Source organism: Arachis hypogaea, chromosome 10 (genome assembly GCF_003086295.3).
Source record: "Arachis hypogaea cultivar Tifrunner chromosome 10, arahy.Tifrunner.gnm2.J5K5, whole genome shotgun sequence".
In the NCBI taxonomy this organism is placed as follows: Eukaryota; Viridiplantae; Streptophyta; class Magnoliopsida; order Fabales; family Fabaceae; genus Arachis; species Arachis hypogaea.
The window spans coordinates 14,007,778-14,024,235 of NC_092045.1; the positions used below are offsets into that span (position 1 = coordinate 14,007,778).

At 36.1% G+C, this 16,458-nt stretch overlaps 1 protein-coding gene across 1 annotated transcript; it reads left to right on the forward strand.

Annotated features, from left to right (window-relative positions):
• The first annotated feature begins 828 nt into the window (after positions 1-828).
• On the forward strand, positions 829-2,747 carry LOC112717345 (putative ubiquitin-like-specific protease 1B). The gene is made up of 8 exons (XM_025769407.1): positions 829-923; positions 1,197-1,281; positions 1,390-1,464; positions 1,709-1,798; positions 1,885-2,019; positions 2,131-2,252; positions 2,493-2,562; positions 2,646-2,747. The coding sequence occupies exons 1-8, from the start codon at positions 829-831 to the stop codon at positions 2,745-2,747; spliced, it is 774 nt and encodes a 257-aa protein (XP_025625192.1).
• Positions 2,748-16,458: the final 13,711 nt, after the last annotated feature.

A 16,458-nucleotide genomic window follows, 5' to 3' on the forward strand; every position in this document is an offset into this window, starting at 1 on the left:
CACAAGTAGGCATCCATTGATTATTCATATTTACACTAACTTAGCGCTCTCTTACTTTTGATCAAGATTCTTTCAGATATAGCTTTGTAAAACTGGTTTTGTTGCTGGAGGAGCGATTCGCAGGAAACTATACACACTATGACAACCTCCTCTTTGGTAGAACGTCTAAACCAAATTGAAGCTGACATTATTGAAGTTAAATTCATTATCCGAAACCAAAAACTCCTCAATGAGGAGTATGTGGAACTGGTGAAAGAGATTATAAATCAGCAAGCTGTATCACCCCACATTGGAAGTAACTCTCCAAAACCAGGTAAGACCAACATGACCGAAGGCACCATTGAAAAAAGTGGACCAACCTTACGTACATATAAGCGAAAGAAAAATGCAAATCCCACCACAACTGGAAACGACCCTGACTATCTCCCAATTCCCACACCACCATCTAGTACATAAGGCAGTACGTTCTGCTTCAAGCGCAGAAACAAACAAAGGCGTTATGGATCGATCCCTGCCCTAAAGGGAGAAACCACAAGGGGAAGGAGGAAATTGTTTCTCTCCGGAAGCATTTCTGGGGTGGGTCGGAGCAAGGGAGAAAAGATATATATCACTAGCAGTTCCATCCCAGCAGTCCAATATGCCGAGCAACAAAATTTCCTGCAAATTCGGCATGTCAATAGGAGCCAGTGGGGGAGAGAGAGTGGGAAAAATATTCTTCATGTAAGTTCTTACATACGTTTCAGCCTTATGCTAAGTGAATGGGCTATAAACCATAATGTTTTGGACTACAATTCTTATCAACTGTACATGATATTCTCCTTATAGGGTATGCCGTTAACTTTCTTCCCCACTAAGGACATAAAGATTGTAAGCCTTGATCTATTCGCTGCTGCGTACATATTCAACACGAAACTTGACCAAGAGTAAGTTTAACCACTGATTGTTGTAGTTCTCGGTAGGACAATACACTGCGTAGATTATTTGAAACGTTAGTTAACCACGTTGTTTCCCACACTACGTTCTATTGCTATATCAGCAACAATTTTCATTCCACCATTCATACTAATACATGTTATGTTGGGACATCTGTATAAATGATATGCGTTTCTCATAGCCAATGATGATCACCTACATTCTTGACCTCATGTTATAACTAATTCAAAATAAATAATGTTTGCTAATACTGATTCCTACAGCGAGCTTCTTGTCAAGAGCCCGCACTGTGCTGTTACCAGGGGTGCTCTAAGATCTCTGGAGCCTAGGAAGCCCGTGGTCGACGACGTGATTACGAAATGAATAAAAGATCTATGTACATGATCCCCCCCATCTCGAGTTGCATGATTTTCCTGAGGCGCATGACTAAGTATTTGGCATTGTGTGTTTTTACAGGTGCTGATCCTTTTTGCTTGCATGCTAGCTAGAAACTCCACTAGGATACATTGGTTCTTGCCTACAACCTTCTCAGTGAGTGAAAATACTAATTTAACTTGAAAACAATAACAAAAAACATTACCCTTAATTTGAACGGATAATTGAGTGCGTTAGTATTTCACCCGTTTAGCCTAATTTAATTTATTGTAAGACCTCACATGGTGGGGTTTTTTTACTCCGAAACCTATAAATTACTTCGAACTTATAGCAATTGATTTGTTTCATTATGAACCTCATGAAAATTTTTTACGTTCATCGTTTAACTTTGTCGTTACAGCAAATTGCAACCGAAAGGGGATCTGTTCCGCATGCCACACTGAAGGCGATCCGGGAGGATTTAATGGGCAAAGCCAACCGAGTTTGCAAGGTTAGATCTGATAATATTAGTAATGTCGTCGTGGACACCAAATTTATGCAGCATGTGAATATTCCATAATGAGTTTCCGCTGGTAGATTTACTGTCCCATTTGGTGCGATAGACATTGGTTTCTACTGGTGATTGATGTTATTCGGAGGGAGCTTGTGTACCCGGACTCCCTTCCGTCAGTAGATGACAGACCCATGCGGCTCAGGCAGCTTAAAAAAGTGGTAAGCTCTATCGAACATATCCCTTAAAAAATAATGAAGTCATCACATTTTATTCAAAAAGCATCTGAACATATGCTTCTTAATGTTGTGCACGCCATGATACACCACCAGGCTATCTTCCTAGGGGAAATGTTGGACAGTGATGATTGGTATGACGACCAGAAAAATCCTAGGATTTTGTGCAGTGACTATGAGATAAAGGAGCCTAAGGTGACCAGGCAGGACCTTGGAAGGTACCCCAAAACTCCATCTACTTCTGTTACCTTAGTTTGTATATGAACATGAGTGAAATGTGACTATTTGATCCATGATGATCAATTATATGATAAACGTTCTCAACGTCTACTGTGTTTGGAATTATGAAGTCATTCATAACCTGGAAGTCCTTTTGCTTTAACTTATGTCACTTAAATTAGAATGTTGTGTTACCAGCCATAAAAAATATAATATAAGCAAACCATCTTTTGTTCCAGCAATGACTGCGGCATGTATGTTGTGCAATGGATGATAATGTACCACCTATGGAACTCATATGAGGTAGAGGTATACCAACACACCATAGACCTGAATATTTTGGTTGTAGTATTATTAGAAAACGTGTTAACTGAAATTCCTTTTGGCTGCAGAAAATTACAGAGTACAGTCGTATGAGGCTTGCTGTTGACATGGTGCTAAAGTATCATAATGACAAGTGCATGGAGGTTATCCAAGCTGTGTTGGAATACTGAAGGAACTTAACCACCAATTCCCCAGCAACAAACTGACCCACATGTTCACCTAAATTCCTTTTGAGAATGCTTGCTTGAATGCTTAATGGTAGAGAGACAATTGACCTTTTGTCTAATATTATGTAATCCAGCTACTTATTTAATTGTGCAATGCTTCCTGGGATCTATGTTCGGCAATATTCTGTGGTTATTCTGATGCAACTCCTTTTGTAACCCATGACACGTTTGACCTACACAGGTAAAATACTCACTCAGGTAACATACTCACTCATGATTCATTTATCAATATGTCGGTGGAAATTTTATTAATTAGCATATCAAACACTACAGTAATTTATAAGCATAAATTAACATGTTCTCTCATGTTCAAACTCGACATAGGTGTGCTGTTAGGTGTTACAGATGAGGTGCGACTGGATAAGCAACTTACTCAGGAATGGGCATAAACCAACAATAGTCTCCAAAGAGTGTGCAGCAGATACACTCGACTTTTGTAAAATGGTGTTTTGTAAAACTAACTATACTTATGGATGGTTATATTACAAGTCAAATATGTCTTTCGGACCTGTCTAAAGTCATCAAGCATGTTGCAGTAAACGTTCATTTTCAATTTTTAAGATGCAATTTTATGTCTGTTCCATTGGTTCCGTGATTTTCACTGCACTTTATATTTCTCATTGTTAGACCATATCTATAGGTCTTGTATATATGACCCACCCCCAAAGGCAAGGGTGCATGGGAGAGTGGAATATAATTAGATCAATTTGAAACAATGACCAATGTTTAAAGTTAAGTAATGTACATGGATTACTTCACCAACATATGGGAAATGAACAATTACAAGCACCTTCATGTTACGTAACCATTGCCATTGATATAACTACCAATGTTTCAGATAAAAGAAAACCGAGAAAAAGAGGCGACCGAAAAATCTACCATTGACATAACTACTGATGTTTCAGGTAGAAGAAAAAATATATGACTACAGGCTACTAGAAATGGTAGAGTCAAATGTTACTATGAAAGTTACCTGAAAAATATTTAAAACATACTAGGTTGGTTTTAACTTAACAAACAAAACTCAAACTGAACATGCATTCCATGCGATAAGTAGAATTGAAGAACATTAGTGGCTAACATTTTAAAAAGACCGTAAACCCAAAGTGAAAGTTGCAATCCAGGACCCCAGCATGTTTCGTAAATGTTAGAAGCTACCGCCACATGCTTCTTTTGTATGATGCGAGGTATTTCTCACAACTAGAGAAGCTACAAAACTCAAACCTGTAACAGTAAAGAAGCTAGCAAGACAATACATGGAGCCTCCCAATTTCTTATATTATATGATGAGAATTATGTGAGAGTGAAGCTACAAATCTCGAACATGTTGTAACTGTCAAGAAGCAAGCAATGCAATACATGTAGCCATCCATTTTCCAAATGACCATACAAGCTAACTAATGCAAGTTCATAACATAAAATCCTCATCTGTTACAATCTCCATTTATAAATATCAATAAAACAAAACTTCCTAGCGAAGGTGAGGCAAATTTCTCAAGGTGAGGCAAATCCAAAGATGCTTCATTCAACAGATGACTTGAACTTCAACCCCCACAAGCCATTTCATCACCAAATGCCTAACTTCGATGAACCCTTTTACAAGAAGTTTGAGACTGGCTATTGATGCGTGAGCATCTTTTCTATCTTTTCCTAGTGAATTTGCATCTAATTTATTGAGTTTAATAAAGAATTAATTATCTTTTAGCCAATGTGGATGCTACTTTGAGTTTTTTGCAATTTTGTTTATTTTAGGTAATATTCGGCAGGATTTGGTGGAGTTTCTACAGTACAAGAATCAAAGGAGATGGCAGCGAGGAGCGACGCGTGCGCGTGATTTGGAGATTTCCATGGCGACGCGTGCACGTGACTGACGCGTACGTGTAATTTGAAGAATTGCACAGCGACGTGTGCGCGTGACTGACGCGTCCGCGTGATGTGCGAAAAAGACCATCGACGCGTATGCATGACTGACGCATACGCGTGACATGCGCCACGTGCAGAAAACGCAGAAAAACGCTGGAGCGCTTTCTGGGCTATTTTGACCCAATTTTCAGCCCAGAAACACACAAATTAGAAGCTGCAGAATGGACAAAACATGTGGTCCCCACCCATCAACTGAAGACCTGCTGATTATTCTTATTTAAATTCAAATCTTATTTTTAGGAAAAGATATTATTTTTAATTTTAGATAATTAGATTTTAAATTAATTAGGATTAGTTATAAAAGGAATTCCATTAGTTAACTTTGGAGGCCATCAGATTGGAACTCAATACATTTTACCTGAATCCTTATTTTCTCTCTGAACCATGTGCAACTAAACCTCCACTGTTAAGGTTAGGAGCTCTGTCTATTTGTATGGATTGATTTTATTGCTTTTTCTATTTTAATTCATGTATGGATTTATAATTTAAGAATTGTTTTCGCTCTTTATCTTATGAATTTGGGTGGAACGGAATTATGACCCTCTTTCTATTTGAGTTCTTGTAAAACTTGGAAAAGCTCTTTATTTGAACAACAGCTTGAAAACATATTCTCCTAAATTTTAATTATCTGGATTTAACGGGATACGTGACATATAATTCTTTTATTTTTGGGTAATTAGAGTTTTTGTGGCATATAAACTGGAATTTGATCATTCAGCTTCTAATTGGAATTAATCGACCAAGGAATTGGCAGTTAATGAATTTTAGAGGAGACTAGAAAGGTCTAAGGAATTAGGGTCTAGTCACATATAGTTTGCCATAAATTAAATCCTACATGATTAAAATAGTTAGTAAGAGAAGTTAATCCAAAAGAATAGATAACTCTGAAACCTTAACTATTTTCTCCATATTTTCTTCCCAATTTTTTTACTTGCCTTCCTTCAATATTCTTTATATTGTTTAATATCTTTTATATTGCCCACACATTACTTTCTGTTTGCCTGACTAAGTCTATCACTCAACCATTGTTGTTTGATCCATCAATTCTCGTGGGATCGACCCTCACTCACCTGAGGTATTACTTGGTACGACCCGATGTACTTGCCGGTTAGTCTGTGGTTGTTAAATCACCGCACCAAGTTTTTAGCGCCGTTGCCGGGAATTGATAGTGATTAACAACTATTAGTTATTTGATTGCTTAGATTAGGCATTTTATTTTTAGTTTTATTAAAATCTAATTTTTTTATAAATTTCGAAAAAAAATTAATAAATAAATAGCACCAATATTTTTTTAATTTATGAAATTAAGTTTGGTGTTTCCTAGTTAGTTTTATTTTAATTCTTAGAATTCTATTCTTTCTTCTTTGCTTTCCTATTTACCACATGGTGCGTTTAATCCTTTTTGGTGTTTTGTGCTAAGAAAAAATAATGGAGAGAGATTACATGGGTTACTACTCACACCCGAGTAGTGATTCATATTATGGTGGATGGAGGAACTATCCAAACTTTGGTTGGTAAAATCAAAACCAAAGAAACTTCAATGCTCCATGTTCCAACTATCAAGAGCCACCACCTCCATATTCATATCAAGAACCATCATCTCCATATTCATACCAAGAACCACCACCTCTCTATCCATATCAAGAACCATCATCCTTCTACCCATATCAAGAGCCACCATCTCTCTATTCATACCAAGAACCATCATCTCCTTCTTATGCATATCAAGAGCCACCATCTCCTTATTCGTCTCAAATACCATCAGATCTTGAGCTTCTCATGAAAGAATTCATACATGATATAAAGACGAGTGTCAAAAATATAGAGAATTATGTGAGCTGATTATCAAGTCCCAGGAAGAAGAACAAGCAAATTCTTTTCCAAGAGATATAATGCAAGATCCTATGGAAGAAAGTGAGGAAATCAATCAAAGGAGTTTATACTCCAGTGAATTAGAGAACTTTTCACCCTCACACATGAAAGAAGAGGAAGATGCAAAAACAAAGAAGGAAGATGCACTAACAAAGAAGGAAGATACACAAACAAAGGAGGTTGTAAGGGATGAAAACAATTATGAGAATCTACATTCCAATGAAGTAAGAGTGGCATAGAGGGTGAGTTTATTGAACCACCAATTCAAGAAGTTCTTAATGAAGGGTACACTCTAACCATCACACAACACCCAAATCTTTAAATAAAAAAAGTGAAGGCAATCAAGGAAAGTACTGAAAAGGGGATTGTGACCAAGAAACAGAAGAAAAATATCTATGAAGAAGAAAAGGTCAGCAAGAAACAATCCAACCTCTACCCCAACAAGCAAGGTGAATCAAGCTAATCACAATAAAAATAGCTTGTTAGGAGGACTTTATATCAGGGGGCACTAATCTTCATCTCTCCTCCCTTGGAGACACTTCTTTTAACCAACTGGAAGAAGAGGAAGAAAATTCAACAATCAAGTGTCAAGCTAGTGACGTTAAAGAAGCACTTGTCGGGAGGCAACCCGATAATTTTGTATCTTTAGCTATTTTTTGTAATAGTAGTTTTCTTCCTTATTTGATTTTTACTAAGTTTTTACTGTTTTTCAGATCATGCAGCTATCTTAGAACATGAGCTGGACACGATAAAAAAAAAAGAGAGCACATGACGCGCAAGCGTCGCTGACGCGCAAGCATCGCTGACGCGTATGCATCAGATGGGTGTGCGTGAAAAATAAAAATGAATAGAGAGTTGTGTGGGAGTGACGCGAGAATGAAGTCTTTCGCACAAACAAGCTCACGCGTACCCGTCCATGACGCGTGCGCGTCATCGGTGATTTTGGCATTCCATGCGTGCGCGTCAATGACGCGTATGCGTGACCTTAAAAGTCGACGTAAATACGTGTTTGGGTAGAGAGTTGTGCTAGCTTGGGGCTGGAAGTATGTTAGAAGCACAAAACTTGATCACGCGTACGCATCCCTGATGCGTGTGCGTCATTTGCACAAATGGCCATCCACGCGTGCGCGTGATTGAAAATCTGGGTTCCCAAGCCACGCGAACAGAGAGTTGTGCATGCGCGCGGCTGCCTTTGCGCGAATCGTACAAAACCAAGGGCACGCGTACGTGTGCCTGACGCTTACGCGTCATTAAGAAAATTTCGCGACCCACGCGTACGCGTGCTGCACGCGTACGCGTCGCCTGCGCCGCACAACTACACTAGTTCGCTGCCCAGTTTTAATTTTCTTTTCCCCTCTCCCAATCCTAATTCTCTTTTGTTCTTTTATCCTTTTCTTTTTCTTTCATAATAATATTTGTCTCTTTCTATTTTCAGTTCTTCTTTGCTTGAGGACAAGCAAACCTTTAAGTTTGGTGTTGACGCTTCGCTTAAGGGTTTTTTGTTTATTTTTTATGGCACTAATAGGGAGGCGAATCATCTTCACGAAGGAGCACAACCTAAAGAATAAAACGACCGCTGGGATAACTAAGGTGGTTGAGTTTCTTTCATTCTATATTCCTTCCCGTTTTTACTATATTAAGTTCCGGTTTTCTACTATTTTTCTTTGTTTGTTGCATGATCCTTTATTAGTTAGAATCCTATGTCTAGTTTAGTTTTCTCCTAATTGCTTTAATTCCAAAAAGATATCTCATGTATTACTCACTGAGCTTGAATTCAAATAAAAAATACAGAAGTGATGTATTGCACGAGAAAGTGATTTTATATTGAAGAATAGTCTTATTTACTTAAATATGGTGGTATTAATTGTAATTCTGAATGCATGACATGAACAGTGCATATTTAAATTTGAATAAAAAATGGTTGATGTACAAGGAACAGGAATTTAGAGAATTATTATGATTTCTCTGAAATAATGAAAGTTTAATCCTTGAAGCAAAAGAAACAGCAAAATAAAAATAAAAGCAAAGTCCAAGGCTCTGAGCATCAATGACTAGGGAGGTTAGACATGATTTAAAGCTCAAAGAGTTGTTTTCCTAGTCACATACTTGTGGTGTTCTTGTGTCAAGTAATCCTTGAGACAAAACATTTAGAGTCGAGATCAATTGTAGAGTACGCCAAAGGCTTTGAGCACCACTGTCTGGGGATAATAATAAAAAAATATTTAGAACTTAAAGAGAGTTCCCCAATTAAGTGCTTGTGGTGTTTCTGTGTCAAGTAAAGCTTGAGACAAAACATTTAAAGTCACGGCTAGGCTCAAGGTGCAAAGCACCAAAGAAATATTGCTATGTTCAAGGATTAAATTGAGTTACAAAAGATCAGAGAATTCATAATATTATCTGGATTCTAATTCCAGATGACAATAACATTCTTCTGATTCAAAGGAGAGTGAGATGCCAAAATTATTCAGGATTGCAGTTGTAAACCCCACTATAAGAAAAGACATGAGCGTAATCGAATTCTCATTCTCATGCAAATTCACATCCTAAGCTTATATTAGTTTTGGTTGCTTGAGGACAAGCAACAATTCAAGTTTGGTGTTGTGATGCGTGAGCATCTTTTCTATCTTTTCCTAGTGAATTTGTATCTAATTTGTTGAGTTTAATAAAGAATTAATTATCTTTTAGGTAACATTCGGCTGGATTTAGTGAAGTTTCTGCAGCACAAGAATCAAAGGAGATGGCAGCGAGGAGCGACACATACGCGTGACTAACGCGTGCGCGTGACTGACGCATACGCGTGATTTGAAGAATTGCACAGCGATGCGTGCGCGTGACCGACGCGTCTGCGTGACTTGCGAAAAAGACCACCGACGCATACGCGTGACATGCGCCACGTGCAGAAAACACAGAAAAACGCTGGGGGCGATTTCTGGGCTGTTTTGACCTAGTTTTCAGCCCAGAAACACACAAATTAGAAGCTGCAGAATGGACAAAACTTGTGGTCCCCACCCATCAACTGAAGACCTGCTGATTATTCTTATTTAAATTCAAATCTTATCTTTAGGAAAAGATATTATTTCTAATTTTAGATAATTAGATTTTAAATTAATTAGGATTAGTTATAAAAAGGGATTCCATTAGTTAACTTTGGAGGCCATCAGATTGGAACTCAATACATTTTATGTTAAGGTTAGGAGCTCTGTCTATTTGTATGGATTGATTTTATTGCTTTTCTATTTTAATTCATGTATGGATTTATAATTTAAGAATTGTTTTCGCTCTTTATCTTATGAATTTAGGTGGAATGGAAGCATGACCCTCTTTCTATTTGAGTTCTTATAAAACTTGAAAAAGCTCTTTATTTGAAGAACAGCTTGAAAACATATTCTCCTAAATTTTAATTATCTGGATTTAACGGGATACGTGACATATAATCCTTTTATTTTTGGGTAATTAGAGTTTTTGTGGCATATAAACTGGAATTTGATCATGCAGCTTCTAATTGGAATTAATTATCCAAGGAATTGACAGTTAATGAATTTTAGAGGAGACTAGAAAGGTCTAAGGAATTAGGGTCTAGTCACATATAGTTTGCCATAAATTAAATCCTACATGATTAAAATAGTTAGTAAGAAAAGTTAATCCGGAAGAATAGATAACTCTGAAACATTAACTATTTTCTCCATATTTTCTTCCCAATTTATTTACTTGCCTTCCTTCAATATTCTTTATATTGTTTAATATCTTTTATATTGCCCAAACATTACTTTCTGTTTATCTGACTAAGTCTATCACTCAACCATTGTTGCTTGATCCATCAATCCTCGTGGGATCGACCCTCACTCACCTGAGGTATTACTTGATACGACCCGGTGCACTTGCCGGTTAGTCTGTGGTTGTTAAATCACCGCACCAGCTATTAATAGTTCCTGCTCCCTACCATTATATAAAAAAAAGACAAGATAACACTTCTCAATCAAAATAATAACGCAAAAGTTTCGAATAAACAACACACAACATCCAACATACTCACACATTAAGAAATGAATTTCTGACCTGCAGATCGTTCAGATGCCTACCTCATCTTCTGGTCCTTCATTCCTCGCATTACAATTCCTACGATCGTGTCTGAGCCCATGGCACCTTCTGCATCGCCTCCCCATCCTTGCGTTCGTGCTGCCCATGGGAGCACCCTTCGACTTTACAATAGTTGGGTCCAGGATGTCCACATGGACGTCGCATGCTCTTCCAAATCGGTTCCTTCCACCCTGCGAACCCGTTGCCTCAGTTTCCTTTGTTAGTTTTGCCACTTCAGAAAGAACATTCTCATGTGTCTCCATTCTGGGCGGCTAAAAAACACATACACATACATGCACTCCACAAGGACCCATAACGAATCTGAAACACCTTCTCGGGATCCGCCACTGGGACCGCACCAAATGACACCAATGACTTTGCATCTTTACACCACCTACGAAGCACTAGTCGGGTCGGCAGCACCTCTATCTCAAGCTCTTTCATTGCACAAAATATATGACTACAAGGGACCCTAGACTGTTCCACAATTTGCACGAACATTCATAATTTTCAGAACTACTATCGTACAACACAGTATAAACTCGACAGGGCCTTCGAAACTTTCTTAGCATGAATTTTTGAATGGTACCATAACTCTCACTTTGAAGCACAATCAACGCAGCAACTGACTCTATTTGTTTCTTAACCTCAAAGAATATCTCTCGCGTGTACACTTTGCTTACAACCTTCTCAATACTTTCCAACTCAGTTGTCATCACCAGTTCCGAATACAAACATTTGAAGTCAGTCATGAACTCGTTATTCCGATAATCCTTCACCACACGATCCAGGTTCTCCACGAGCTCAAGAAGACAATTTCCAGATCTAATAAACTTCTTAAGTGTTGAATTGATTCCCTCATATCTTGATGTTGTTCTCACTCCAGCACAAAACTTATCACAAAGATAAGCATTCGCCCAATGCTCCCTCTTTTCGTAGGTTTTTCCAATCCATTCATTATTCTCTAAACCGAAGCTCTCAACCATCTCCGCCTAATAGTTCTCAAACTCTTCAACTACAAAGTTTCCATAAACCGCATGCTTAAATGCACTACAAAAATTAGCATCCTTAATGTTAGAGACAACATTCCGAGCAAGGTGCCAACTGCATAATCAGTGTGTTGCATTAGGAAACTCGTTCTGGATAGCCTTCTTCATTGATTCATCTCCATCTGTAACCACAACCATCGGCTCCTTTTGCCTTATCACATCCAAGAAACACCATAGCAACCACTTATAAGAAGGAATCTTCTCATCCTCAAGCAACCCAAACACAAAAATAATGGTTTGTCTATGATGGTTAGTACCTAAAAAAATCATCGAAGGCCTATTGTATAAATTCTTTCTATAGGTTGAGTTAAAGGCCAAGACATCACCAAAACAATCATAGTCGTGCTGCATTTGACCATCACACCAAAACAGATTACCCAAGTGGTTCTCAGCACAATACGTGTATTGTACCACAGCTAGCGGATCAAGTTCGGTCTTCCCTTTAAGATAGCTAATAGCCGCAGCATCATCACCCTCCACAATGCGGAAATGTCAAACCTCATCGATATAGTTATAAAGATCCTTCTTTATAAAATGCAAGTTGCGATAACCACCTGCGAGATAGGCAAAGAATCCCATGATTTGAGTTGTCTGGAAACCTGCTTCGTGTAAGCTATGAACATGGGCCTTGTCGCCTTCCGACATGTGACGATGCGGTGCCATTACGTTTGTGTGGTCTGCCGGCGCTAGATCATGGTTATGATTCGCAACGAAAGACCTCATCTTTCACTTACCGCACCCCTTGGCTAGATGAACCACAAACCTCGCATTACAATTGGTTCGTGTAATTGGTTTGTGTGCACGCTGTCTATCAATCCTCTCAAAATGTTTCTTATCACGCAATCCTTCTCTATTGCAGAAGAAAAATTTCCTCACAATATTACCTTCTTTATCTTTTTCCGAATCTCCCTTTCGAATCGCAAACCCGGTAATTCGTGCATATTCCACATACCTTGCATGTGCCTCCTCAACTGAATCAAATTCAGCAAGTGCCAGATCTTCCACAGTTACCCCTGCCACGAAGCGATTAGAACTATTAGGTTCTACATTTGACCTCACCATCGACGGACTAGATTCCTGTGCTTTCGCATCATCTGCTACCCTACTAGTTTTTTCAGTATCCAATGATGTCATATTGACTTTCTCTGGTTGTCCTGACTCTGTCCTTATTCTCTCACATTCGTCATCCTCCGATCTTGTGCTCCATCCGTTAGTCCACTGCCCAGAGAACTCTGAGCTATCTTCCGAATCACTCTCCATCTCACCCCACCAAATACCTAAACAGGTAAAGAATTTGCATGTCAGCTGGCAAGTGAGGAAAAAAATAGCGTGCTAACTAAGCATAAGACCCAAAAACTTTAACTAGCAACCAGAAGAACCAACCAGAGGATCAAGGTATGCTGTGAGAATATCTATCCATCAAGACAATTATTCTTTTCTTTGGTTTGGAGTACAATAAAAATATAATTTTCAAATTAAATTAGACTAAAAATTATTCTCAAATTTGCAAGTTCATTATTACTAAATATTGACATGTTAAAATTATTCCTAATGAACAAATAAAGAAAAAACATATACATAACCACAAGGATGAAAACAGTAAAAATAAAAAATTTTACTATTAATCATACTATTAGTTGTTCCAAAGCATATTTATTCACTACTTGACAAAAATAGAATTCTTTTCCCAATTTAATGCTCTCCATCCACACTCAATAAGAATCATATGTGTATAAAAAAAAGTAAGAGTAATGCAAAAGGTTTTTGTTAGGATGAAAACAGAGACAAAATCCAGCTTTTTATAGGAATTTACTATGAATAAGAATGGCAAAAAAAAATCAACTCTAGACAAGCTTAATTCCTAAATGCCATTGTACCTAAAGTGTACTCATACTACGTAATAAAATTTGATACTTTACTATTAATTTATTTATGCCAACAAGACTACTTTGTTATTTCAGTTCTTTAATATCTCCTACATAAATTTCACTACAATAAATTGTCCATAAGAATTCAAGTATTTGCATTAACTATGCATTAATTATTTCAATTCTTTAATATTTCCTTTATAGCTTTTACAATGACATTTTTTACAAGAGTCCAAATAATTGCAATAACTAGGCATCAGAGAACCAAATACATGACACACTTGGAGACCTGAGACTCAATTACTATAGAAAAAAATTCATACAAATAATCCAGTTCCAAATCACCACATTTTGGTACACTACTTACTTCGCGAACAAATTTTGAACTTCAAGAAATTAGTAAATTTATAGTTACATTGAATAAATAAATTAAACACAAATATTAGGTCAAGTAAGGGTATCGGGTAAAAGGACTCTTCTATACAGTGTTTTCAAGAACAAATCTTTTAAAACAGTAACTATTGAAAACTATACCAGGTACAAGAATAATCTAACTGACACAAAACAAATGCATCTAAATACATCAACTCAAAACTTTTTCTACTGCGATAACATTCACATATACCCAAATTCTTTTGGCAGAAAATACATAGAGTCAGGTACAGATATAAATAAAACACACATTATCCTTAAAATTCTCTTACCCGGTCACAAGTTGTTCTTTCTTCGCCAGTTTCTGTTAGTCTGGCTCTGACATCTATTTTTTCCTACAACGAGAACCACCGACGGTTAGCTCATCGCCATCTTTCTGTACTCTCAACGCCGATTTTTTACTTTTTCTCTTCTCCGAATAGATAACAGACAATGCGATGTGAATAGCTAATAATTATATATTATAATGATCGGTGTTCCTAAACCCATGAACCGTAACTCATGTAATACTTCTGCATTCATAGATGATGTGCATGTTAACATCTATTTTTCTCCTAATTTTTTAACATTTTAAATTTATTTCCCCTAATTCTCATTTAGAATATTTACCTTAACTGTTAATATTTTTACCATGTTTAATACATAGTAACTCAAAGTCAAAATTTATTTACTTAAGTTAAATGTCTATATTCTATTGGCCAATTTTTTGTAGTCACTATAGTCATGGTACCATAATAGATACCACAAAACGCACCAAGTAAGTATTATAATATGTTATTTTTTATTTTTATTACTATAATATATTCATTTACAGGAATTTTTTTCATTCTCGCGCTTCGCACGGATTCCTGTACTAGTAAGATTGAAAAGACAATATGATGGTCAAGGGCCAAGGCGCCAAGCCATGGAGAAACCATTAGACTTTTAATTTATTACACTTTTTTTTCTTTACAAGTAAATTTATTATGTTTATGGTAGTAGCGGACGGGAGAGGGCACTGCTCCCATAAATTACACTAAGTTAACCCTAAATTTTGTTTAAAAATTATATATTTTGCTAGCCAACTAGATTTTTCAACAAGAGTGGATTATACCGTTGGCTAGCTACCTATTTAATATTTACCGTTCTAAATCTTATAATTCCATGTTAGAATGTAATAAACTTTTTTTATTAGCTTAAACTTTTATTTATTCCTTTTCATTTTAATATAATCACAAATAGTTATCGGTGTTTTTGGTCATTAGAAATCATCTATTCATTTTGTACTATGCCTACAAGTGTGCGCATTTTTTCTTGGTAATTCAAGTGTGCGCATTTTATTTTATTGAAAAAGATAATCCGATAGGCTAATTAATTTTTGGGCTTTTGACCCATCATGTTCATATACTTCCTCCTAGACTCTTAGTATGGGCTTTTGACCCATCATGATCATGTGACATTCATAGCCTGGTAGCTAGGGCACAAAAGAGTTTCATGATTAATTGGCAATTAAATTTCGGTAAAAAAACAGAAATGCCCATATCATTATGGGATCCATTTAGTTGCATTTGGAAGATAAATTAAAACAGAAAGACGGAAAGACAGAGACTAAATTAAGTCTTTATTTTGTATTTATTATAAAATATATAAAATTGAGTTATGTTTTATCATCGTATTTAGTTTAAGATAAATATAAAAATTATTGAAGGATAAATTTAAAATTTAAAAAATTAAATAATAATATTTTTTAAAAAAATATTGTTAAAATTATAGTTTTTATCTCTAAAAATTTCAATTTCTATATCTTTATTTTCTAAAGGTACTAGGATTTAAAACTTTATATCCCACAATTAAATTTTTAATTCCAGTATTTAATCACTAAATATAATACTTGGTTTATAATATAAAATTACAAAATTGTCAGTATCAACAAATGCAAATGTCCACATTCCAAAAAATTGTTCCTAGACGTAAAACAAAATATTATAAATTCTATGTTTCTCAAAAATAGTTTCTAGATCATTTATAAGTGTAGGGCAATATTTATTTCTTAAGGTAGTTTTTAAAATTAAATTAAAATAACTTATTCTCAAGGATTTGGTTCTTCTAAAACTATTCACTTACTTTAGAAAAAAAATAATGTAATATAAACGCTTGATAATATAAATAGTTTTGATCATTTTAAATAAAAAAAAATAAATAAATACATTAAAAGAGAATCAAAACGTCAACTATTAAAAAAATTTTAAAGACAAAAACGTACCACTTTACAAAGATTAGGTACAAAGTTGAATTTTTACAAAACTGAATGTGTATAATAATACATTTGTATTGAGCAAAAAATAACAAAAAAAACCATACAAACATGGAAAACGATAGTGTCAACTAACCAAAAAAAATGGTAGTTACAGAAGAGATAACAAAGTTACCAAGTGAAATGAGTATGCTAGTTCC